The 27,068-nt window shown below is 34.7% G+C and overlaps 1 protein-coding gene across 5 annotated transcripts in view; it reads left to right on the forward strand.

Annotated features, from left to right (window-relative positions):
- Positions 1 to 27,068, forward strand: part of MCPH1 (microcephalin 1) — a 136,880-nt gene that overhangs the window by 5,468 nt on the left and 104,344 nt on the right. For 4 of the 5 annotated variants that reach the window (XM_072855150.1, XM_072855146.1, XM_072855147.1 and 1 more), the window contains 6 exons: positions 5,304 to 5,388; positions 6,023 to 6,143; positions 6,469 to 6,609; positions 7,860 to 7,955; positions 10,183 to 11,205; positions 17,552 to 17,664. In XM_072855150.1, coding sequence (XP_072711251.1) covers positions 5,304 to 5,388; positions 6,023 to 6,143; positions 6,469 to 6,609; positions 7,860 to 7,955; positions 10,183 to 11,205; positions 17,552 to 17,664 — 1,579 coding nt within the window. Of the gene's footprint in view, positions 1 to 935; positions 1,004 to 5,303; positions 5,389 to 6,022; positions 6,144 to 6,468; positions 6,610 to 7,859; positions 7,956 to 10,182; positions 11,206 to 17,551; positions 17,665 to 27,068 lie in introns of all 5 variants that reach the window. The other variant, XM_072855149.1, reaches the window with a different exon arrangement.

The following is a 27,068-nucleotide window of genomic DNA, read 5'->3' on the forward strand; positions in this document are numbered from 1 at the left end:
CTCCTTTGCTCTCAGATGGCATGCATAGGCAGTGAAGACCAGATATTTCTGTTGAACAGAATTCTTCCATTTTCATATGAAAAAGCACATTTCATCAGGGACATTGTACTGTTTCTCTAAACTCCTGTAGAGAAAATATCTCCTAGCAAGAAAGAAAAAGATCCATATATAGTCTGGCTTTGAAGACATTTGGCAGGTTCAGAACAGCACTGCTTGAAGACTCTCAACTACCATATGGAAAAACTTAAATTAAAAAAAAAAAATATTCAAATTTCAGCTGTGCAGCCAGTCCATGAGAATTTACTAGTCCATAGCTGCTTCTCTGAGTTTATAAAGTGGTTGTGAGGCCTAACTTAGATTTCAGATGAAGTGTAAAAACACTTACAGTGTTTAAGAATATCCATGTGTTACACTCAAACACTCAAATCGATAAATTGCTGTGATGATGGAAATTAGAATATAAGTTAAGTAAAGAGGCCCTTTCCTATACCAACTGTAGTATGCATGGAGAGATAAAAGTCTGCTAAGTGCAAAAGTAAAAAAGAAAAAAAGGGGGGAAGGGGCAAAACTGAGCTCTGCAGCCACTTAAATATAGGCCAGTACAACCGCAAAACTTGTGATGCAAGTCTGTTAGCCAAAAAAGAAATTCATGCACTTCCACAGAAGCAAGATTTTTTATTTTTTCTTTTTTAAGAATATCAGATATAGAAGTTACAGCTGCACCACCCAGCCAGCTTTAACACCGAGGAAGGAATACCTTAAGTTCTCAAAAATGAGAGTGGTGCAAAATTTTATTTATGTGACTATATCTTTCTGTGACCTGGTGCTATCTGAGTGCGTGAGAATGATGGTCACTTCAGTAGGAATCTTTGGTTATAAAATTAAATATGTTCTTCAGATGGCTAAGTGTATAAATATGGAATTTGAAACCTTAGTCACAGGAACTATCAACTATTTGAGGACTTGGATGTGCGACAGTAAAAAGGATCCCAGAAAAGTCTAGGTGAGTAGCATCTGCAATGGCAGAAAAATAAGAGAGCCTTACAGGGGAGAGTCTGGGATGTGTCATACAGAAATGCTGTCTCTGTAATAGCAGTTCCACCCCAAGAGTCTCCTCTGCACTACTGGAAGGTATTGAGTGGATGAATGCTGTAGAAAGCTCAGACATAGACAGCTGGATATGTGATACTGTAGGGGACAACATGGAGCTTTGAGATCCAGGTGTAAAAGCCTCAAGAAACTTTTAACTGTTGTTGGATACCAGCAACAAAGGAAGAGACAGGAGAAAGGATCTGGAGGGAAAACTTAAGCTGTTTGGTAGGAAAGAGAAGGCTAGCATCTTCCTGGTATTTTTTGAAGTGTTCCTAGTATCATGCTCTGGACAAGGCAAGGTCTTGCTATATGGCTTAGAAGATGACGTTTGTTCGAACTGGGGAAATAATCTGAAATAGAGAGATGTATTTTATTGCGGGGGGGAGGGGGACACCCAAGCCGTGAATTATGATTTAACTTCTCTGTAATCTTCTTCTTCTGCCTTTTAGTTTAAAGTTAGTGCCAAAAGGTACACAAGAACATATAACTTAGATTGATGTATACTGTAAGCAGAATTCATAGGAATATCATATCCTTGAGCAAAGTATAGGTCAGGAGCAGTAGAAGCTTACATAAGAGATAGTAATGAATAGTCTCACTAGTCATAGGGGTATTCAAATGAGGCACAGACAATACAGAATTAAAATTAGTCTGTGCTAGCATACATGCTAAAATTTTTTGTAGTAAGATGAGGGAATTGGAGTGCTTGACTTTAAATTATTTGCCTAGTGTATCAATATCTCAGAGATTTGGTAGGCAGAAGACAGTCTGTTGAACCCTCAGACAATGTAAACAGGAAGGACTGAGTAGTTTGTGCCAGTAAAATAGCAGTCCTGTATGAATGGAAGCTTAGTTTGAAACTGATAACTGTAAGCAAATAATGCAGAGTTCATATGAGTTGAAGTTTTAGCATTACTAAAAAAAGATGGTTTGATTAACCAGCTGCTCTGTTCAATAGTGAGTAGAACGTTCTCAGAATGGTCAGAAATGCTGTGAAATGTCATTTCAGGAACTGTAGTAGTAAAGGGCAACTTTCTAGTGTAGACTGGAAATTGGATGACTCCTGTTGGAATGCAGTGTGAAGACAAATATTTTAGGTATCGCTTGGTCTTAATTGGTTTGTGGATGGTTGTTCAAATTATTTCAAAGAACCTTCTTGTAAGTATGACCACATTCTAAAATCAGGGTTCATACTGGAACAGCAAAACCCAAGAAGTTCTGTGACAGTGCTCAACTTCAAAGAGGAGTCTACTTAAAATGGAAGAAGTTCTGTTAAGAAGAAGCTAAGACAGTGAAGGGAATAAAATTCTTGCTGGTGTCAAGGAGACTATTTAAAGCATAAGTCCTCTTAAGTGTATCAGAAGGAAGATGGTCATCACATTGTGTGAGGGGAAAATTACATTTTTGGGACTTCCAGTAAAGGTTTTGATGGCATTACTACCTCAGCAGTAGTCAAAATCAAATTAAATAGAACGTAAAACCTCGTGTATTGGGATGGCAGCATTTTATCATGGAATATTGCAAAAGGTTGGCAACAAGCATGGCTGAAGTTATAAAATAGTTTTCTCACAAGGTGCAAATGAAGAGACAATTCTTCAGCCTGGAGAAGAACTGGGAGAGGAGGGGGAGAGACGTGTGAACACAAAGGTTCATATGCAGAGACTGAATAGGGAATGAATGTATGTTTTCCTTTCCAGTAGAAGAATTGGAAAGCATCACATGACTCTGTCTAGAGGCAGACTCAGAGAAAACAGTAAATGATGGTTTTTAGCAAAACATGGTTAGGCTGTAGAACTCCTTGTTGCAGAATCACAGTCAGCAAAGATTTACATGCGTTTAAAAAAATGCTGAAGCAATTAAACATTTAGTTTTATCAAAACCCAAATACAGTATTGCATCTGACCATCTCTAAACCAGAAATCTGTGGAACATAGCAAAGTAAACTGGGAAAGTTTGGCTGTGTTTTCATGTTGTTACATACTTTTAGGAATCTTGATATTGGAAACAGGATGCTGCAGTATGTGGTATTTAATCTGGATGCTACTTTTTGATGTTTGAGCTCTGAAAACACCAGACAAGGAAGCAAGTCATAAACAATTACTCCAGCATTTCCTGATTCTTCTGCTTCGTGCCACATACTCTCCCACTTAACAGCTAGTGGAGCCCTACTTCCAAACTGTTACGTGTGTACGCTGGTGTTATCTTCCCCTGAGTAGTGTTCCTCTCAGAAGAACATGCCCTATGATTTAAAAAAATATTCTAATACTCACTTTTCTCCATAAAACCCAGCACAAATTATTAGAGTACAAGGGTTTGTGCAGTATTTAGTGAACATTGCCGTGTTGAACTCTTACTGGATTTCCAGTGCTCTCTCCAATGATCTGCCTCAAACTTGTGTTGGAAGCTTCTGCTTTATAATATGAGCATCTATTTGAATCTAAACTGAATGAAGTTCTACAGTTTTAATAGGAAGTAATTTGACTGGGAAGAAGACTCTTTAAAATAAGATGACAATTTAAATTCCAAAGAATTCATGACTCCAGAGTAAATGTATTTTTAATTTTTTTTAAAAAAGTGTTTTGTTTCCTTTTTTTTTGTTTTCTAAGAACAGTAGATATGTCTAACTTTAAAAATAGCACACAAAATCATGGACTTGCTATAAGATTCATGCAAGTACATTGTAAGTTTAATGCAAAATGAGTGACAGCTTTGGGATCACTGAAAAAAATTATTTTAGTGCTTCTTCAACTGAAATACCTCAATGAGCAACCTAAAAAAATCAAAACCCAACAACAAAAAGAACCCTACATAAGATAGAACTGCTACAATCTGTGTCTAAATTAAGAACACTTAATGCTTCCAAATCAAACCCATAATTGGGAAACTCTACCTGTGTATTCTTACTATGGTGACTCACTCATGTCACAAATAAGATAGATAAATCATTTACATTCAGATTTGTCTGCAAAGTAAAAAATTCTCATAAGATATTTAACGGTCAAATTTTCTTCTCTTTAGCTTCTCTGGATCAATGAAATATCTGAATTAATGTAAATTTTAGTGTAGTCTACATCTATGCTGATTATTATCCAGAATTTAATAATATCCACTGAAGTCCAGCATATTGAATATCATCTCTATTTGATACTCCAGAGAACTCTAAACTCAGTTAGTTTGACAACTACATGTGGTTTGGCTCTTCTTTATTCAAAGCTGAGTAACTAAGCATTAGATTATAATTCTACAGATACAAATTTTATAGCAGTTAGATCACTAGGTGTCACTAGAATCACAGTTTTGAATGACTTCTGGGGGAATTCTAGTGTAGTCTATTAAGGTTCCACACTCTTTCCCATAATCATTTTTATTATTTATTGTTTAAGAATAGAACTGTATTTAGCTATTTTGATCAAAAGAACTTTAATTTATGTATTAATAACCAAATTCTTGTCTCAACATCATCTTTAGTGTTCACAAATACAGCAGTTCATATCCTATTCCAAGATAACATTAGTCCTACTGTTCTCAAGTAAGTGTTTGAGTGTGAAAAGACAGGAAAAACTAGGGGTATGGTATCAGCTGGATTTTTGGTTTTGTAATTAAAAAAAAGGTTTGCATAAATATAGATTGTTTCTCAGTAAGGGGCTGTTTTTAGCATTGCATATACAAAGAGAAGGCAGAAAACTGAGACTAATGGGTAAGATGTAAAAGCCAGGATCAGATGAAGCCTCCTTTCTCATTTGCCCAAACAGGAAAATTTTGTGCCTCCCCCTCCCCCACCATGACATTCTCCAGATTGTAGTTGGGAGTTCATTGTCATCACAGTGACCAAGTTAAGGTTAAGTTCACTAGCTAGTGAACAATGAAAGCCTACAGTCCTCACAAAAGTCAGGGCAAGATTTGAGGTTCATGAGAATCTGGCCAGAAGGACTTAATACAGTGATTTTTGAATGCGTGGAAAATAACATATGAGTGGGAATCTTTGAGTTTCAGAACAGCAATTTAGAGGGCATCATTAGGACAAAAAGATTGTATCATGTCCTATTTGATGTGTAATAGATTATTTTTTTTTGCATTACAGTAGTTATGCTAAAGATACACACTTAGGAAGGGTTGGTGTTTCATTATTACAGGGCTCAGACAACTCTCTTTGCAATAAATGTTCTCATTCTTAAAAAAAAAATCCAAACCTGCTCTAATTTATTATACAGGTGCCGAGAAACTGGAATGCATGTTGATGAATCCTTATTTCCTGCAGTAGACACTAATGAAGGATTACCACTACTGATCAAAAAAGTGAGTATGTGATTTTTTTTTTTTTTTAAATAGGCCTAGAGTAGTAAACTTTACAGTTTGAACTTGACTTTGTGACCTCAGGCATTTGAACCGTTTATTTTCAGAACATTCTGTAAACTCTACCTATCCATCTGAGTAGGTTTTTAAAGGTAGGCTATGGCTGTGATGTTGTGACATCTTATCTGAAGAAAGGATAATAAAAGTAGAGTTTTTATATTGGTGAATAAAGAAATGAAGATTTAAATTAAAATGACATAATGATTAACTAATCAAAAAAACATGACTAATGTGGCTTATGTTTCACTGAGTTGCAACAAACCCTAAAATCCTAGTATTTAAAAAAAAAAAAAAGATGTTTCAAGCCTTAACAAAAAAGAAAAGATGGTGACTTAGTCTCCCTTTTACTGAAGTCTAACCTAAAAAAATCTGTTAGGTTCTTTCTTATTTCGTATTAAAGTTCACTTTGGAAAATGTTAACTTTTGCAATTATCCATGACTCTCAAGGAGGTGATAATAAGTAGCATAGAGTTAAACACTGATAATAAATACCGTGATAAAGTGGTAGGCAAATAGGAAGTGTAGTTACTTCTGGCAGTTTTGTACCATATAATTAATAATTTTGTGTGTCTTGTAGCACAAATGTATGCAGCCAAAAGACTTTGTTGAAAAAACTCCAGAAAATGATAGAAAGCTGCAGAGAAGACTGGACCAGATGGCTAAAGAATTAGCTGTACAAAAGACAGCTGTTAATGCTGGTAAGAACTACTTTGGACTAAGATTCAAATATCTGAAGTTATTTCCTTAAAGCACTTGATGGGTTTTCGGTTTTGTTTTTGGGGTGTTTTTGGTTTTTGTTTTTGGGTTTTTTTTACTTTTATGCATCTCACCATGAGAAATAAAGTTGACTTACTTTTTACAGAGTTCTTTGCAAGTTTGTGGTATTAAGGCATCTGTAGTGATGTTAGGTATAAGAAACCTCATTTTTTTCAAGTTTTTTGGGAAAAAAAAAAAAAAAGAAACTTCACCTGAAGCTGTTGTAGCATGTAAATATTAACGTACAAGTGCAATTTCTTTGTGTAGAAACTGATGTACCAGTTTTACTATTTGAAGACAATGGTTCACTTGTATACAGCCCTGTTAATAAGATAAAAGATCAGTGCAGTGCAATGGAAAGAAGAATAAAAGAGATGAAGGAAAAAAGAGAAAATCTTTCTCCTACTGGTAAGAAGTTACATTTTACTTATCCGTGAACATGCCAAATGGCTACCATCTTTATTGTTGAATTTTTGGCGCACTTGTCGTGCTCTGGCCTTCAGAATTTTTTTCATATCTTACTTGATTGCATGTCCTACCTTCTTCCCAGGTTTTGAGTGGGTGTGAATGCTTTAGCTTTTAGTTTCTTTCTATCAAAGGGCACAAGAAGTCATGGAAGATGATTGCAAAAAGGAATTTCTTCATCACTAGACTGCTCAAGAGAACTAATGTTTAAGCTAGACTTTCTGAAGTTGTAAATTGATATTATCACAACTTGGTTAAACTTTGCAGCAAGATTCTAAATCTTATTTCCTGTTAAATTTTAATGTGAATGCTGTACTTGACAAAGATGGTAATGTTATTACTCCCAGGCCAACAGTTTAAAAAGGAGTCCAGAATTGATGAGACATCTGTCCAGGTACTGAAGAACAGGATTTTAAAAAATAAATTTATTTGGATGACCTAATTGAATAAGTCTAGTTGACTTCAAAATGCAGATCCTGGTGAATTAAATCTAGATTGCAGTTTTCAAATCATTTTTTAGTGTTTGCATTACCTTATTGTGAAAGTATTGAGGTCTAAGTCATCAGGTTTTGACCATTATTATAAAAATTGTTGAAATGTGGAACATCTTTTGGGGGGGGGGGGGGAATCTGTAGTATCTGAAGTTTTAAGTCATCTCTGTCAACTAGACTGTCAGTTCGTGATTTCAGAAATAATTGTGGGAGGAAAGTAAAGAACCAGTGATACATGGATGAAAATTTAAATCTCATTTATTTTAGCATGGCTTGTATTTGTTTTCTCTTTGAGTTTTAAGGTAATACTTTCAAATGTTTTGAAAAGCATTTCTGCTATGTCAACGCTTTGCTGCTAATTGCAGAATTTGACAGGTTCTTTAGTAAAATACCTCAACTAGCTTAGAAATGTCTATAATATTTTCTAAATGGTTTGCCATCATTCTTTAGTTTCCGAAAAATGTGCTGCTGTGTTATCTAGAAAATGTTTGCTTAAAATTGTAGAATATCTAATAGCTTTTTTGTTAGTATGTAAATTTGAGATACTGTTGAGCAGTCTATAATTATTTATATGGTTATAGTTAGTTGGCAAAGCAATGATTTGTCTCTTATGATTGAGCTGTTTTGAAATAAGAATAGATGGTGTGGAAGTCTGTATATTTGCAAATAGGGCTAACTAGTTTATTATTTACAAATTCCTAGCTTCGCAAATGTCTCAAATACTTCCAAGCAGATCACCAGGAGACTGCCCACTGTCTGCTTGTGTCTTAACTAATTCAGAAGATGCATTGTTACCAGGTAACTAACACAACTTCCTATATTATAGAAATTAAAAATAATATATGGCCTGTATATCTTATTTTGGAAAGTACGGTATACTGAAATGGGAACTGTATATATTTGCTCTATCATTTACACTTAAACCTGAATTATTTTAGTTTTTCTTAACTAGCAAAGTATGTAGAAGTAAGAATTCAAGGAAAATGGAGCATGAGGAATCACACTGGGTAAATGCTCTGCCTTACTGCTGTATTGCTTGCCTCGCTTCCTCCTCTTTCCTCACACCATTCTCCATTAATGGCTTCTTGTCCTGGCATGGTGTCAGTCTTCTCTGCTCTTACAATGATCTTGTATAGAATACAGAGTGCACACTAAACAGTGTGATGTGGGAAGCAAAAAAGAGAATTGAATGAGAGAGAGACCTCAGAGAACTGAAACATCTTCCAAATTTTCAATCAAAAAACTTGAATTGAAAAGGAAACCTAATGTGTTCTCCAGCTTAAGTATTCAAGGACTGAAGAAAGAACAAGAGTAAAAATAAATCAGCTTTTAAAATGTTTTATGGTTGCAGATGAATTCAAGTCGTTTGTTATCAAGGGTCTTATTCTCATAAAGTTGGGGGTTTGTTCCTGTGTTTTGGCATAGTAGCAGGATGTAAGAGAGAAGATTATTGAGAAGGCTGTTGAGCTATGTCAGTGGGTATCTTAACAACATCAGTCATGTATGCAATGGGTATGTACTTCAGACCTCATGTCTTCTGTCAGTCACATGAGCAAAAAGCTGAAGTCACATGCTGGTGTTTGATCTCAGTAGAAAAGGAGAAGACAGTCTTTAGAATTCATAATGAGGGCCACTTGAGTGGTCTGCCTACTCTCTGTTCTACCCCAACAGTAAGCTATACTTCATGCTGTTTTCAAGTGGTGTATTTTTTTGACATCATACAGGAATTCTGTCATGCTGGGTTACATGAGAACAGGGGCGGGATCTTGTAGCCTGAGACAGCTTGGTATGTCTTCATGCAATGTTAGGGAGAAGTCATAGCTTAATACTGGAAGTAGCATAGGTGTGCCAACAAGCTTTTTTATTTTGGTAAATTAGTTGTGTGCTGATGAGGTTGAACATTGTGATTTGAGAGCTTTACCTTGAGTATGTCCCTCCAACATTACAACTGCACAATGTAATTTTACATTAAGAATAGTCCTCCACATCCTGTGACAATATTCATGTAGCTTCCATCTCTGATGCTCTGTGATGGTGACGCTTTTGTTTGTGCTTGTGAGATACATGAGAGTATGTTGGTTAATAATGGTTAAAAAATTTCAAGAATCCAGTTAATTTGAGGATTGAAGTTAAGACTTTTTCAGTTGTCAGTATGGGAGTCTGATCATGTCACGTGAAACTTCTTTTCATCTCCATATATTTAATTTTTCCAAATTTAGCTAGTTACACCATATTTTTAAAAATATTACTTATATTTGGTAAGCAAATAACATCAAAAATTCCCCTAAAACCTACAGGAGCACTTACAGGAGTATTGCTGAAACTTTGCACTCAACGTGTATTTAAACAAAAGCATCTATTGCAATAATCAGATTGTAGAACAACTGGATTTTAAAAAATGTATTCCAAATAATCAAATATACTAGCCTGTTTCAGAGGAATTTATTGTGAAGAGTTATGAATAGATTCTGTATATCGCCTCCCCCAAAATCATTTCATAAGAATAGCTACAAGAAATGATCTATTTTTCCACATTCTAATTATTTTTAATACATTGTGTTGATGTATGTGGTTTGATACTATGATGTATTTACTTTCATCTTAACTGCAAAAACTACAAGGTGGTGATAATGCTTTGGTAGTAAAAATGGTTATTGAGTTTCCAGTATTACTATAGCTAGCTTTATCAGTGTAAAATCATGCTGTTTTTCTCCACAAATGCAAGAGTGAAAGGGAGTTCCTCTGCTGCTTTTTTTCAAGAAAGCGGAACAGGACTTATGGATACTTATTACCACATAAGAAGATCTGATAGCTAAAGTTATTGTAGCTTCTTGTCAACATAGAATGTGCTTTGTTTCTAATCCATCTTCTGTTTAGTTTTTGATGACTTGCCATATAATATCCAGAGAAGTGGCTAATTCCTTGTTTTCTTCTTTCAGTAATTTCATATGTATTTTACTAAGAAATTTGGTAATCTTTCTGTTTTGTTAAATATATTTATATTGCCACTTTCCATATTTTGCAGGAGAACAAATGGAAGACTGCTTAAACTCAAGTTATGATTATCTTTGGGGAACTGATAAATTAAAGGGACAGAAAACAAAGGTAGTAAAACACGCCTGTGATACTTGGACTGACGTTCATGTATCCATGAGTGCATCAGTGAATTCTCCCTCACATAGCTATGAGCAGAAGAGCTTAACACCAAAACAACATAGCAGAAGAAGCTTAAGAAAGAAACAGATTTTACAGCACACTTTGGATGGTAAATTGTCTTTAGAAAAGAAAGATCTAAAAAAGTTTCCAAAGAAAAATGAGAAAGATGAAAATAGCATGACTACTTCAGTTGCAAACGAAAGTTCTCTTCTCCAAATCAAGGACTTGGGTCATATTACTCCTTCAAAAAAAATAATCAAATTAAATACTGTTCCTGCTTTGATTGGCAATCTCTCTAATTCACATATGAACAGTGAAGACTTAAATACATGTTCATTAGATAGAAACTTCCCTGTTGACAGAAATGATTGTATTCTTGAAGACAAGAAGAGGAAGAAACTACAGACACTATCTAGTTTTAAACTGGCTACCTCAGAACTGGGTGCATCAGGGTCTAAAGAGTTCTTGGAAGCAGTTACTACATATAGCAAGTCTTTTTGTGCTGAAGAGGCTTCTTATGAAGACTTCTTTTCATCATCTAATTTGAATGAAAATGAAGTACAGGTACGACTACCAAAGGAATTGCAGAATCCTCCTGAGGCTTGTTGGAAAGACTCTTTTACAAGCATGGACTCACTTGATGTGAATTTCTGTAAGCCACATAGTACTTCCAAGAAAAGCAGGGAAAAGTCTATTCCAGCAAATGATGTTTCAGTAAAGAAAAACTTCAAACCGGCTGAACATTCTGGAAGTGTGCCATTAAATTATATGTCAGATGGTGAAAAAGCTGACACTGCAGAAGCTCTAGATTCTGATGATGTGAGTAGGCTGCCTCAGCATGCTCATGAAAAATCCTACAGAACCAATGTGAATTACTGTACTCACTCTACTGGTAAGTCGCTACATAAGGCTGGAAAATGAAAATATATCATACTGCTTTAGATATACTCATGCAACTAAATTGCAAAATGAACTGCCTTTCCCAAGGGAAAAGTATTTCAGAATTACACCAAAAGAAGAAAAAGCTGCAGTACTGACTTTTTGAGTAAAATAAATGAGTGCATAGCATGCAAAAGAACACCCTTTTTTTTCCCCATACATTACAAACACAAAGAAGTCACCAAGAGATAAGGAAACTGTGCTCACAAAATGCAACAAAAGAATGTGAGCCTTCTTTTCCCCTAATGCTTAGTATTCTGTAAACTTTCTGCTGCTATTCAAAATCTGTTTAAGAAACCATGGTCTTTCTGTTTTAAATGTTATGGTGCTCTTGTAAATTGTTGGTAAGTAACTCCTCATCATAGGGTCCCTTGTTCAAATTATTTTTATTTCACAAGTTAAAATTGCTACTTTAGATTAATTGCAGTTAAGGGCATAAAATCTCTAGTGGAAAAAAAATATTCGAGTTAGTAATTTCTAACTTGTGCTATGATGAAGATTGAATAAGACATTTGAGGGCATGTACAAGAGTTGCAATGTAAGCGTCTTTTTCAACAATGGCTTTTTTTTATGGAACTGATCTTAGTTTTTAATAATAATTTTAAGAGTATTTTTTATATTTGAGCATTTTCAAGTTGGTTTAGCCTAAGTTATTTCAATGTAAATGTATACTAGAATATTGAATCTCAGGAATTTCCCTGAAAAATGCTCCTAGCTTACATTGGGGTAATCACTTTTAGATTTTGATACTCTGAGCTCTGTTTCTCAAGCTTTATATAGGGTTAAATATTTGTAATTATAATTGTATATTTTAGTAATTTGTTTTCCCTAGAAAATTCTGCAGCAGTGCATCAATGAATTATATACAATTAATTATTAACTTAAAGGGCTCAACAAACTTGGTATCAGACTTATGAAATCATCCAGTGGAAATGTTGAACGGTGACTGTGCTTATATCTGTGGGTAATAAGTTGCTGAACTGTGAGCTGCTATTTTGGGTTCACTACATCTGTATTTTAATATCTGGAGTGCATCATTATAACACAGTTAAAAAAAAAAGTTAATGCAGGTGTATGTTATACAAGTATAAATGTACACCCATAAATGTATGAACCCACTGTGTTTTTTTCCATGTGGCAATGTATTAGAAGATGATCCTTAAATTATGTATTTCACAGTGTCAAAGAATATTCTGTTTTTCATTAAACAATCATGAAAACAAATAGGGAAGGAGATAATGTTTACTACTTTTAAACTTAGGTATGCCAGTTAATTTTAGAGGTAATTCTAACTTAAATTCTAGTGATTAAATTATGATCAGTGTTCTAGCAAGTTATGCTTTTATTTTCTCGCTGGACAACTTTTTTAAGATAACAGATTTTGGAGGAGAGGAAAAAGGAACAGTATTCAGCAAACTAAAGTTGTCCGATGTTCATATTTTTTATCCTTTTTGTTAGGAACTTCTGTAAGTCTCAACTTGTGTTTCTAGTGATTTTAATAATATTTGTGATTTATCAGTGATGCCAATTTTCTTAAATGTAATGTATTCAGCTTCATGCATCTGTTGTGTAGTCAAGTAGAACCTCAAGTTTGACAGCTCAAATGAGCTCACTTAAAAATGGAAGGAATCAGTAATGAAAGATGAGTTGTATTTTCCCTAATGCAAGTTCTGTGGAAGAAAATGAAAATCTTGTTTTAAACTTACTACTGTGACACTGTATGATGGAATAATTGATTTTTATTAAATATAGTTTTAAAATTTCCTTTTTTTTTCTTGAATGTAAGTTATTTCTTGTCCCTGTTAATTAGTAAATAAATAGTAAATTGCTTTGTTTTTCTGTTGCACGTGATTTGAAAATGGTAAATAACACAGTATATTACTTTTAAAAGCTAAAAAATTCATTTCACTCATCATATATGTACAGTTAGGAGTAATCAAATATCCATATAAAATTTAATTATATCTGTATATATTTAAAATATCAAACATTATTCTTGCTCAATTTTTTCCTTGTGTTTTTAGGTCAGTGGCATTCTTACCCAGTGTCTTTAATGGCAAGAAGTAAGATTTGATAAGCTTTCTTTCCACAGACTACTTGGAACATTTGATTTTAAAGTAGAAGTGTAATATGTGGGCTAAACTGAAACTAACTTTTCAAGTCCTATGTTTATGTTGTAGCAAACTTCAGGTTCCTTTTTAGGCTACACTCAAGGCTGCCCAGTTGTTCTGCTGAACAGAACAGGCATAAACATGGCTATTTATTTTCATCTTACTCCAAGTCATAAATCAAGTAGAGAACTGTCACAGATACAAGAGTTGAAATTAATTAGGCGTTATAAGAATATTAAAAGATGCTTTCCTATTCAGATTCACTTTTTCTTTCTCAGTTTTGTTTCTGGAGATGAAATAAATTTTCTATCCTTCTGATTAAACCAGCCATACCTGATGAATTTCAGTGCTTTGTAATCAATAAGTGCTGTGTAACTGGGTTTTGTGTGTCAGTGTCTAAATTTTTAGCAGTTACAAAGTGAGGAAAATGGTGGCGTTTTCTCTGTCGTGAATATAAGTTTATGGAAATGCAATAATACTATATTTTGTGAAAGTTGGTGATCTATGTTACTAGGAGAGTCTAAGACTTCTTTGTCATTCATGTTGTAAATTGCTTTACTTTGAAATCCAGTCTATCTGCTTATAACTTTTTTAGTAGGGCTGATGGTAGGGAAAGCTAGCACTTGAACCACATGGTTTAGGATGCCAATACTTGCTCAAATTTGATTAATTCCTATGACTTTTCGTCTGAAAGCTACAACAATAAATAATATTGGTCAAGGAATGCAAGAGTACACTCTTTTTAAGCTTTTATCATCCTAAAATCATTTAGAAATTTGAACTGGGACTTAGCATTATTTCCAGTCTTAAAAATAAACTTAGGGCTTAGCTGAGTGAATTTTAGATATTTATGGTGAATGTGGGAAGCAAATATTGTCTTAGTTGGCCCAAACACATAAACTAAGGTCCATTATATTGTAATTAATGTAGTTCAATGTTAAGATGGGGAATCTTGAATATCAATCTGTTATTTGGTGCAAAAATGATGAAGTTTAATTTAGATTAATAAGTTTTGCCTGAGGTTCTAGGTGCTTAATGCTGCTGAAATGCTGTTTATATCTTAAAAAACACACATGTGAAAACTTCCTTAGATTTGATGTGCCTTTTTTTTTCTTCAGTTTTTGAAGAATACAAGGTCACCAAAAATATTCTATGATGTCCTCTCTTGACATTTTATGATGTCCTTTTAAAAAACAAATGAAGGATGAAGAAGAAAACTATTTCTTGCTTGATTCCTTGTTTTGTTATCTTCACAAAAAGTTTAATTGTAACTAATTGTTAAAATAAAAAAGGACAAATATTTCTGAATAGAGGAACAGGTTGAGGATTATTTTGATGTAGTCAAATTTACAAAGCCTGATGACACTTGTCCTAGAGCACATAACAAACTAGATAAAATTGTTTTAAACCACTAACAGGTTCTCTTTGAGAACCTGGTGGGCACATAAGCCTTTCAGAAGCCTTGAAGAAATTGTGTTCTGAATAGCAAAAACTTGGTATTTGCCCATGCTGGAATAATAACTACAATAATAATAACAATGCAAATTATCAAATATTCTGTGCATATGTACCTGAAGGATTACTAATGATGACAAATTCAGACTTACTTTCTTCATAGTTGGGGTAAATAGCTCTGTGGATAAGTACAAAACAGTAGATATGATATAGCTTAATTTCAGTGATACTTCGTTATGATATTCTTAAAGTAGAACACTATACTATAAATAAAATTTTTATTAGATAGACATGATTGATTTGAACAAAAACTAGCTCATTGTGCCTAATCATTGCTTTGCTTTTTAACTCAAAGGAAATATCAAATGGAATTTTGAAGATAATATTCTAGTTCAAAATGTCTCACTGGTGATTAATGATCATGAACGAGTAGAAGCTTAAATTGCAAATTAAAGTCACTCTAATTTGTTATAATACTTCAGGGGGCTATCAGAGTTGTTGATTTTGATACCAGTTCATTGACCAACGTTTTAGAAGAGAATTCAGGGGACCTAATAGACCACAGTGGCATGAGTTAGCTGTGTATTTGAACTAAATTTAGGGATAACTAACAGTGGATGGAATTGCTTCAAAAAGTTGTCGACCTTATCTGAAATACCCTAGGAAAAGCCACTAAAGATGAAAACGCCTTACTTGTGACTGAGCAACTGCTTTAAAAAGCAATCAGGGGAAAAACAGACAGCAGACAGTGAAGCTTGAGACCTACACGATGGAAAAGCTGGAAAGTGCTTGAGAAGTTCTGATAGTCAGGAGAGAAGAAGTAGGAACTTGATTGCAAAGAATAGTGCTTATTTATGTAATGCATAAGATCCCCAAGCTGATAATGAGAGGAGGTGATGGACCTCATCCCCTGTTCCTGCTTTCCTGTAAATATGAAGAACCAAAGAGAGTGAACCATAACTGGAAAGAGGTCCAAGCATACAGGTCTTGAGACTTTGATCCCAAGTGGGACAAGAGCTGCGGAGCTTGAGCTTTCAGGCAAAGAGTGGCCAAAGGAATATTACACCACTTCTCGCTGCCCCCTTCCAACCCACCCCTCCAAAAAAACACAAAATGGTGGATCGTCCTCTTACGGTGACTGAAATAACTTACTGGAAATTAACAGAGACATACCTTGCTTTATCCCCATCTGCCTGGGGTAAAGCAATGGAGTAGATGATATCATGGCATCCTTTGCAGTCATGTGGTTATTGGGGTTTTTTTAAGATTCAAAATACACATTTAAAAATTCTGTTTTCCATGTAAAAGGAGTTAAATTTAAATTTCTTAGCTTTTTTTATTGTGTGGCAAGATCTTTTCTCCTCTGCTACTTGCCATCAGTCTTGCTCAGTGATTGAAGATGATGGGCCTCAGTGCAATACTAAATAAAATTAACATAGTTAAGTAATTAAGTCTCCCTTTGTTAAATGACACTTCATATTTAAATATTGAGTTTAAATTAACGATTGTACCTGAAAGACAGATTTACTTGTATTACACAAAAGTTCCTGTAATACTGTGTAAATGCACGTGAAACTCGCAACTTTAGTGTGAAGAAATGATTAAATTTTGACTAGTTTGAAGGTTATAATTTTAAAATAAGTAATCAGTAACGGAAAATGATTGTCATTTTTTGTGTTGTAATGTGTTGTTATTCTGTCACCTCAAGGATTAAAAGTTTAAGTAGCTAACAGAGGAAAAACAAATGATTCTTAGTTATATATGCAGCCAGACTAGTAAATATTGATAGTACCCTTCAGTATTTTCCAAAAGTAATCAGAAGCAGCTTATTTGGGAAGAGCTGAATTTAGGCCACTTTAAAGAAAGTTTAATAATTAGTGATTAACTGGTCTCATGCATTTCTTTGAAATGAAAAATTAATGAATGTCCTAAAGTAGACTCCCTTGAAATAAATTTGGGAAAAATGATCTACTTAAATCTTCAGTAATTAAAACTTCATTGATCAAAAGATAGATCAAAGTTTTTCATCCTATGCAAGCAAGCTAATTTCTCAAATGATTCAAAAGTTTATTATTCAGTGCTTATAAAAGTCACCCAGACAGTGTTGAAGAATTAAATATATGTTAATTCACAAAATACGTGAAGAAAAATACTGCTTTTTGGCAGCCACATTAGAGTACATTCTTATGGATGGTGCCTTTTTATAAATAATAGGACTGATAAGCCTGCATGCACATGCAATCCTTGCTTGCTAACAGCCTGCTAGATTTGCTTGCAAAGCATTTGAAAACATGTTGCAGACTTTTAGGTCATTTCAGATAAACACAATGTGTACTGAACGCATTGATGTTTCAATAAGAATGTAAAAATCTAGTCACCACTGCTTCAAACTCTCAAATATCTCTGTATTCAGAGAAATTGCAAATTTTGTAATAAATAGAAAGCAATTTAGCTGATTCTCTACTTCTAGTCAATATATGGTTTTCAAAATATTGGAAATTGGGAATTTTAAAACTAGTTTATTTACAAGTTCAGATACTGAAAGATGATGTCAGATGCTTGAGTGTCATTCTTTTTTCCGTAACAAATACAATGGAGAAATAACTGTTACAAATGATTAACTTGGGTATCTTAATTGTACATAGCTCTATGTGCTATGATAAAATAATTGGTGGCAATTTCATTTCACAAGATTGCATTTTTTCATTTCAAGTTTCTAAATTTGGTTTCTAGGTGATGAAAATGAAGTCTCAGAGTGTCATGTTACTGATGGCTCTTGCAAAGGTTTTAATGAACAAAAGAATAAGCACAATGGGGGGTTAAGAAAAAATAGAAGACTCCAAAAGGTCAGTTTAACTGGACATATTGTTTGTTAAGCTCTTTCTTTTTCTTGAAGAAACACTGAGTGCCTTTGTATGTACAAAAAAGAAATGCATTCTCTATGCACTATCAAAAACTTTTCTGAATCTCACTTTCCTTGAAACGTTATGCGGATGGTGTTCAAAGACAATACGTATAACCATGGAACTCAGCTTTCTGGTAACTTGTGGTGGCAGAGTCCATGCCAAGTTGACATCGTAAAGGAGGTTGGGAAGACAGCTCAAACTGTTTTAGCTGAAAAGCTGCTGAAGAAACCTGGAAACATGCCTATCCTTTTTACTAAATTACTAAATGGGGTTATTAATGGCAGTTACTAAATGGGGTAGGTTTTTTTGATTGTTTTATAGTGGATCATCCCCAGTGGATGTTTCTGCAGGATAAAGATTTAGGCAATATTTTCTTCTAGGTTCAGGTAAAGCTAAATTTCTTAACTTACTATTTGAGCTCAGTTTGGATGTAAAAAAAAAAAAAAGTGAGAGGATTGGGTCAGCACTGAATCTTTTTTAGATGTTTCTCCCTTGTAAAAGTTTTTTCTAAGCAAATATAAAATTGATCAGGAAAATAAATAATAGTTCTTTTTATCAGTAAGTAGCAAGTCATACAATTAAATTGAGCACTGAATTGTTTTGAGAATGGGAAGTCCTAAAGCACTAAAAGATGTCTGAGATAATTTATTATATGAAATAAATTAGAAAGGTATTTCATTGGTAGCTATTGGTGGAGTTTCAAACAGATTGATCACAGATTTTGATCCTCTTTTATGTAAAAGTTCTGAGCAAGTGCAATTACTAGTCTGTTCAACCTTTTAAACACCCTGAAGATGGGATATTAATTTCCATGGACTAGTGATCTTCTCTGGGTTAAAATTATTATTTGACTTCTTGCCTGCATCTTACTGCTTGTTACTTTTCTTAAGTATTTGTTCACTTTCTTTTCCTAAATATATACATACATATTATTTGTATAACTAATAAATAAGTATTATGTAGAATGTATAAATCAACTTCACTCTAGATCCATGTCCTATAGAAACATTATAAGATAGTCTACTTTTTAGGCTAAAGCATCTATCCAGAACAGTTTCATTTCCTGCCACAGAAATCTGACTAAAGCTGCTAAATGTATATCCACTAACTACAGTCAATGGCTCTTCCTAAGGCTATCTGCAGAAATGGTGCTTGGAGATTTATCAGATTTGTTGGTACCAATTCCTTCTCCTGTGTAATTACGCTACAAGAGCATTACACAGTAGTGCTAGTTTTGATTCATTTATCTTAAGAAAAGATCCCAACGTAACTATTACATACTGAAGAGAAATAAAAAACGTTATGAAGTTCTTTTTTATTGTTTCCCTTTTTCAAACCTGGCCTTGCAGTCCAAGGTGGTATCTTTGGTTCTGCTTGGTGTCTGCTTGCATGCTCTATGAGGTGTTTAACAGTAGCAAAAGCTAAGTAGTAGCTGGAGAAAATTCCTATTCAGTGTTTTGAGATGGCTTCCTTCATCCATCTGTTTCAGCCGGGTGATAATACAATTTGACTCAAATATCAGTAAAATAGCAGCACATAATTTATTTCATGTCATTAATGCTTTTTTTAAATAATTTTAAAGGTTTCCAGTTGCAGTTCAACTGTGCAAATTCATATAGAGACAATGTTGGGGTTTTTTCGATTGAAAAGGAAAAAGAACTTCACAAAAAGATTTTATGTGGTTTAACCAGACAGTCTGGCAACCAGACTGTTGCACTGAAAAGTTTTACTTCATATTTTCCGCAAGCAATTGTCTGTTAATATATATTAAATGTTTATGAATATATCTATTTAAGGTCTGTTTTCCATTGTTTGTATGCATACATACATGCAAAAGTTATAAAGCCAATGTTGGAGATCCCTAGGAAATTCTTAGTGAAACAATTTTAAGGGGATATTGTTTTGAACAAAATTAGACTGTCTAAATTTTTTTAAAGAATTCAGTTGCAAAGCTTCTCTAGTACCAGTCACAATATGTTCTTGAAGCTTTTTAAAAACAACCAAACATCTATTCAAATTTTAATAAACACTTTTTTCGGTGGCTGCAGCTTAAACATTGCAACATTTTGCTAATGTTTGACAACATGAAAGTGAAGTTAAAAAATTTGTTTGTTTCCTTTGCCCGAAGCAAAATGTGTATGAGAGAAATAGCACAAATGTTTTTAAAAATATGATTTTATTGAATCATAGTATTATGAAGAAGTTTCTAATGTTTATTTAAATCTTAAAAGAAAGTTTGTTAAATACAAGTGCAAAAGAAATGTCATTTCCTAGCTATTTTAATGGACTAACGTTTCCAGAAATGTGACTGTGTGAATCTCCAGACCTTTTATATGTAAAAAAGAAAAAAAAACACCACTTTAAATTATAGTAATTGTAGACCATATGCAGTTTTGTACTGAATAGTTCTAATATCAGGCTTCAGATCATATTGCTGGTGTTCTGGGTATCTCTTGTAAGTGTAATCTGTTAAATTTGTTACTTAGCTGTAAGTCTCTTAATTTGGGAAGCAATGTAAATTGCAGTCAGTTTTTTTCATAGAAAAAGAGTTTGAAATCTAATACCTCTTTAAAAACATTTTAGATGTTTGCTAAATGTAATTCCTAGACAATGTCTGAACTGAAACTTTTTAGAGTACTTTAGTTATAACTCATTCGCTACAGCGTATATTACAGTGAACACTACAATTATAACTCATTCACTACAGTGGCATTTGGCATTTGGAGTTCAGAAGGCATTTGGAGTTCACTATGTGATGGTAAATATTAAAAAAGCCATACAAAAATATCTTCAGGAAATATGATCAGGTGTAAGTGTTAACATTATTTACTTCCATGCTTATTTCAATTTGTCATTTGTAGTTTCTTTAATATAAATCAAGCTGTAGATTCTGTATTTCTCTGCTGTGCTATTGTGTTATGCATTTGTTTTCTTCAAAACCTCATGGAGGTTGAGTTTCTTGTATTTTGTTTTAGCTGAAGTTATAATCAAGAATTACTTTGTTCAGGTACTTTTATAACACAATTTTAGATTACAAGTACTCATATTTTCTTTCTTTATACTATTTATATAGGCATGCTTATTGTACTCTTAACATGGAAGACTTCTAATTGAAGTTATCTAAAATTGTACTGTCAACTAACAAAACCCATGAAGACAGAACAGTTTATCATGGCAGCTGCAGGCATGTTGGAGGAAGATAAGTAAGATTTTCAGGAATCTTTAATGGCTTCAGGAACAAGCTTTTTGAATTCAAAACACCACCACCACCCCAAACACCACAGCAGGTTTTAGTGTGTTGTAGATATTCAAATGTAGTGCATAAAGATAGTTTTATAGAACTGGCCTATAGGTTTGAACCTCTTAGTTTTGAGACACAACCCATAACTGAGGATAGTTCCTGATTCTTCTCATACAGAATTGGTAAGGATAAATACTGTGGATTAATGCCTGTGAATGTCAGCAGGTGGCTTCCCTGGTCTAGAAATCTAAGTTGGTGATACTGGATTGCAGGGATAAGATAAACGCTTTATGCGTTGTGATGCATTTTTCAATTATTCCATGGAATTGAATACATAGTTCTTTGTTGCTTTGCACAGGGAGGACAAAGTGAAATAACTAAAAATCATAAAGCCAAAAATGTTTTCAAACAAGTTAGTTACAGTGGTGTTAATCTGTTGGTATGAGGGTTGAGCGCTCATTTCATTGCTTAATGTCACAAAAATGTTTACATTTATCACAACACCTGTTGCATGTCACGAATGTAAACATTTTGTACTTTAAACAGATCAGAGAAAGACTCATGAATAATCTGTTAACTGCCATTTTTATTCAAATAAAAAGTTGTTTCATATTTTTAGATGGATATGAGAGGTGATAGATATCTTTTAAAGGATATAACAGTATCACATCACTAGAAATCCAATTGGAATAAATTTTACACTCAAAAGAGTCCTTAAAATACTGTCTTCTGAGTGAATAGAAGAAACTTCAACCATGTGAAAAAAAGTTAAGCATCATGAAGGATAATTAAAACCATATTTTCACAAAGAGAGTATGGACTTAACTGAAATTCCTTCAGTTTTGTTTTTAAACAGATAGCATTTGAGAACAAAATGTCATATCAATAAGTAGTGTTAGTGTTTGTTTCATATAAATGGAATATGCAGATACTCATTTGATAAAATACTTCTTTTCTTTCTTTTGGTATAAAGTTAAGTAATGAAAAAATCTAAGAACTTCATACTGGCCTAATGGATTTTAAAAATATTGAATGCTGTAAGAGTGATGTATAGGAAAAACTAAGATGAGTATCAGCAAGGTTAATATGAGATGGCTAAAATCACTGAAAAATATTCTTAGTAAATATTTGAAAAGCAGACTCTCAAAATACTGCCTGTGACTTAGTACTTACTGGTCACGCTCAAGCTATTCAGAGGATAGCACTGTAAAGGATGCCTATGTACCCCATGGTTTGAGACAGTTTTATAAGTCCTGCTGTATGTTTAATCTCGTGAGTATTTTCACTCAACCTTTGCAAGGCAGTTCTGGTTCTGGACTTTGTCCAGCTAGTGAATTTGTCCCCCACACTTCTCCCACATCTAGTTGAGGGCTTCCAGAACAGAAGCCATACTCTTGGCGTCTGCTGCTGCACCTTATGGTGCGTGCTTTGGGCCATGTCCTAATGGCAGCAGCTTTGTTATCACCACTTAGGGATGCTACCATTCCTACCAGGAGCATCTCCTGTAGGTGGACCTAGTGGGCCGATTCATGGCCTTGGGTTCCTAGAAATCATTCTCTTCACGATAGGTTTCATGCTTGCTATTCTGGACTACGTACTGAAGTGCTATGGTCTATTTCTTAACTTGAAAAAAGTCTGTTCAAGTCAGTACCTTTCTATGGCAAAAGGCACAACGTCCTCTCAACTCAAGTTTAGGGTGTTTCCTGTTGTCCCAGGGACACTTGCAGCTGCTGTTCACACTCTTGTATGGGTTGCTGTTTGGAACACTGGAAATGTGCTGTGACAGTGATATAGGAGGTGGTTGACTTTGCAGTTTGTCATCTTAGCAGGCAGGGTAGTTAAGATCCAGGAGTTGAATTCGCCCAAGTTTTTATATAAAATTCTATATAAAATATTTTAATATAAATTTTATATAAAATTCACTAAATTTCTGTTCGGTCAACAGATTAACATATTGGTTCTTTTTCAGAACCTTATTCAAGAAATATTCTCCTACAAGGACAGGCTGAGAGAGTTGGGGTTGTTCAGCCTGGAGAAGAGAAGGCTGCGGGGAGACCTTATAGCAGCCTTCCAGTACTTAAAGGGGGCCTATAGGAAAGATGGGGACAGACTTTTTAGCAAGGCCTGTTGTGACAGGACAAGGAGTAATGGTTTTAAACTAAGGGAGGGCAGATTTAGACTGGATTTAAGAAAGACATTTTTTACAATGAGGGTGGTGAGGCACTGGAACAGGTTGCCCAGAGAGGTAGTGGAGGCCCCATCCCTGGAAATATTCAACGTAAGGTTGGACGGGGCTCTGAACAACCTGATCTAGTGGAATATGTCCCTGCTCTTGCAGGGGGTTTGGACTAAATGACCTGTAAAGGTCCCTTCCAATCCAAAGCATTCTATGATTCTATAAATAGTGGCTATAAGTATATAAATAGTGGCTTTTTTTTTTTCTTTTCCCAGAAGATTGTTGGGTATGGTGATTTTTGGTCGAGAGACATTCATGAGGTCTTACATAAAGTCAGAACATATTTTTTATTATTACCTTTAGGCAAGTAGGAAATTGCTCGAGAGCTATCCATGGTGAACAGTAGATAGGGATAAGCACCGAGAATAAAATCCTAGAATCCCAAGTTATTCAAAGTACATCTATACCATCTCCATCCTTTTATTTAAAAGTCTGTGACATTCTTGGATTTGATGGTGGAAGGGAGGCTTAGGTGCAAGAAAGAGATGCAACTCAGAGCATGATGGGAACAGTGCATAAACATCGTGTAAGAAGTGAGAGCACACAGTTCGTGCTTGAGATACATATCTCGCTGCTGAAGATATGTATGTATGCTCTAACTTAACTCTAGTTACTGGTAAACACAATTCTTTTCTAGTTTTGGGATACTGTTAAATTTAACACTGAGGTCATAACTGCCATGCCAGAAAACCAAACAATCCACTGGACTGCAGCTGATTTTGGAAAGAATCAGTGTAAAACTGAAACTGTTTTCCCTCTTGGCATCAGAAACCACCAGGAGGAAAAGCAACTGCTGGTTAGATCCTCTTTTTTTGGGAAATTTAACTCCTGCAAAAATGAATGCCCTACATAAACCTACTGGTATCTGGCATGACTCTATAGGCTGGAAATCCTTTAGTTGATGGAACTGCTTTCTAAATGATAGCCTCACAGCTCTTGAAAATTGTTGAAAATCAATCTGAACAAAAGACAACTTAAACTCCATTTCATCAGCATTTGACATGTCTTCATTAACAATTTTTAAAATAATTTAACAAATACCACCCTTCTTTTCTACATTGAAATTAAACATTTTATGGATTAGTGGTGTGATCTTCGTAGAATTGAATTATGAGCTCACAAAGAAGTCTGTGAGGAACAAGAATATAAATATGCAATCAGTTAAATAGGAGAAAATCTTGCACCACATTACTCCTTAATAGATGTACTTCCTACTGGTATAAAGAATCAGAAATGCTGAAGACAGTAGCTGTTGATCATAAGTACGCACTACAAAAAATATTTTTTGAAAGAATTGTGTGCATGTATGATTAATTCATAATCCTTCAAGATTCTAAAAATTAAAAAAAAGCAGTTGGTTTTTTTAATTCTACCCTTCGTAATATTGCTATTGCACCTCAAAGCCTGAAATAAGTATTCTTCAGTTGTTTACCATATTGTCTAGAGGGCAGTAAAGCTTTAACTCAGGTTGTTGACTATCATCAAGTGGGTTACAATCTTGTCAGCAGGGTATTTACTGAAGTTTACAGTCTTGTATCTTAACACAAACCTAACATAAACCCAGGCTTGACTTTTTGGGCTGCAAACATGTTCAGGAGTATCTTCACCTGAAATTCCACTCATTGCTGCATAGTTGGCAATCTCCAGAAGACCTCAACTATCCAAATTAACCTCACAGTGTTAACAATTGTGCAAACCCAGTATTTAACAGTTGGGGTGATGCAAAATGGTTCTTTTCCTCTTAAAATGGTTCCATCCCTACAGCCTGTGCTGCAATGGAAGTGTGTGTCTCTGTTCCTCAGTTGCTTCTGCCCAATGTATGAACCCTTGTGAGCAGTGTTAACGGAACCACTGACATCTGCAAAGAAGTAGCTGAGGCAGAAGTCATTTCTAATGAACCTTCCTTGATGGGTAGCAACCACCATTACCAAAAATTGAATGGATGGCTGATGAGGGCTTAAAAATCAAACCATTAATTTCACTGAAACTACTCTACTGTTGCCCACTACCCTTGTGGCTTGTTTTTTATCTCACAGTTAGGGCATAGGGTATCTCAGCTGAAGCTTTATGAAGTGTTTTCAGTTGGTCATAAGTCAGCTGTCCAAAGAAATTGTTCACTGCATTGGATCATTATGAAAGCATAAACAGTTTTTAATGTCTGAACAGATGAAACAGATTCACTTCTACATGATGCTTAATTTTTTGTTGAAATTCACAGAAGGGTACAAACTACTTTTGTTAACCTTGGTGAAGCTGGGGGCTGGGGGGCAGAAGGTCATGTTGCTTAAAATTTCAGCAGAAAAAAATAAACTGTGCCTGACTTTCTCGCAGATCATTTGGGAAGGTGAGTATACATTGGGCATTATTTGGTGCTAATAACAGAGTTAGTTTATGCTTTAGTGTAGTCTTTAAAATGTTTCTGCTTGCATGTATGAGTTTTCTTCGAAACATAGTGTTGCCCCATGATAGCCGTTGTTCCTCTTTCTCCTGTCTTGTGACTTTTTTGGGGTGAGGGAGTGTCCTTTCACCTGAGCTTTCATTTTCTGTTAGAATCTAAAGTAGCTTTCTCCTCCCCTTAGCATCCCAGTTCTTGAGATTCACTTCTGTCACATAGGCAGTCTCTCCCTCTCTGTCTCCTCAGGTTTTGCATTATATGGTCTAGAAGTGCAACTTTCCTACTAAAAGACAGCTGAGAACTGGACTGCTTCTTTTGCTGAGTGATGCTGACCGGGAAGCCAACCCCTAATTTGTACCTGCTGGAAAGGCTTCTGCTTCCCATCGGAATGGGAATCACTGCTGCCTGTGCTTGCTTGCAGAAATTATAATCATGCTTCTTGGCTTTTTTCATGTCAAGTTGATTGACTTGGAAATTTTTGGTTGCAATCAAAGGGGTGGGAAGGAGCATCTGCTCTCCCCTTAATCTTTGTCTGTCCTACCAGAAAAAGTCAGTCTCTAGTTTTGCTAATGATCACAGCCAGATAAACCTGTCCTTTGAAGTTGCAGAATGCTGTGAAAGCTGCCCCTTGCTACAGAGTTTTGTATCCCCCGTGGTTCATTTTTTTAATACAGTTGTTAGCTAGTATGGTTGTATGTGGAAAACTGAAAATATCAGTAAGTTGTAAACTGTGACACTGCTAGTCTGAAAAGTCTGAAGCTATTCATCATCTTTAATCTTGCCAGCAGAAGTTCTAGGGGTTTCTATGTCTGTGATTACAGGATTTCTCATTTTTTCTCATCTTTGGTAGTGAAGGAAAGCTGATGCCCAGGCACCTGTCATGTCATCTTATCTTTCTGTCTTGTAGCCTGCTTTGTTTTTTCATCTTTCCCCATGGCAGTATTGATTTAGTTAGGATGGGTGCATTTTTTCACACCTTTCTAGGACCAAAGCAGAGGTACTATATTTGGTCAGGAAATTACAGTTGAAATTGAGTTTGCAGCCAGAGGAAACTGGAAAAATATCAGTATCAAAGGACTGATAAGAGGAGAAAGGCCAGCCAGAAACTAAATTACAGCTTTGAATAATTGCTGTTTAAAACTCCTGAATAGTAATCATTCATTACAATTACCAACTATTTTCAGCTATGAGCCACAATCACTTGAATAGAATAAATTAATGTAGCACAATTTTAAGGCTGTTTTTAGAAACAATCTATAAGTTTTGGATCCTCATTACAACCTTCCTAGATAAAAGCAGAGTGAAATTAACCTGATTCTTGAATATTCCTATGCTACACATGGCTCTGTTTTTTGGCTCATGTACTAGTGGGACTGAAGATTGTTACTTCTGAAATACAGCTGTAAAGATCAAAAGTGAGTATACGAATTCTGAACCAATTTCAGAACCATCTGACGGACCTACAATAGCCA

This window comes from Ciconia boyciana, chromosome 3, assembly GCF_034638445.1.
Source record: "Ciconia boyciana chromosome 3, ASM3463844v1, whole genome shotgun sequence".
Classification (NCBI taxonomy): domain Eukaryota; kingdom Metazoa; phylum Chordata; class Aves; order Ciconiiformes; family Ciconiidae; genus Ciconia; species Ciconia boyciana.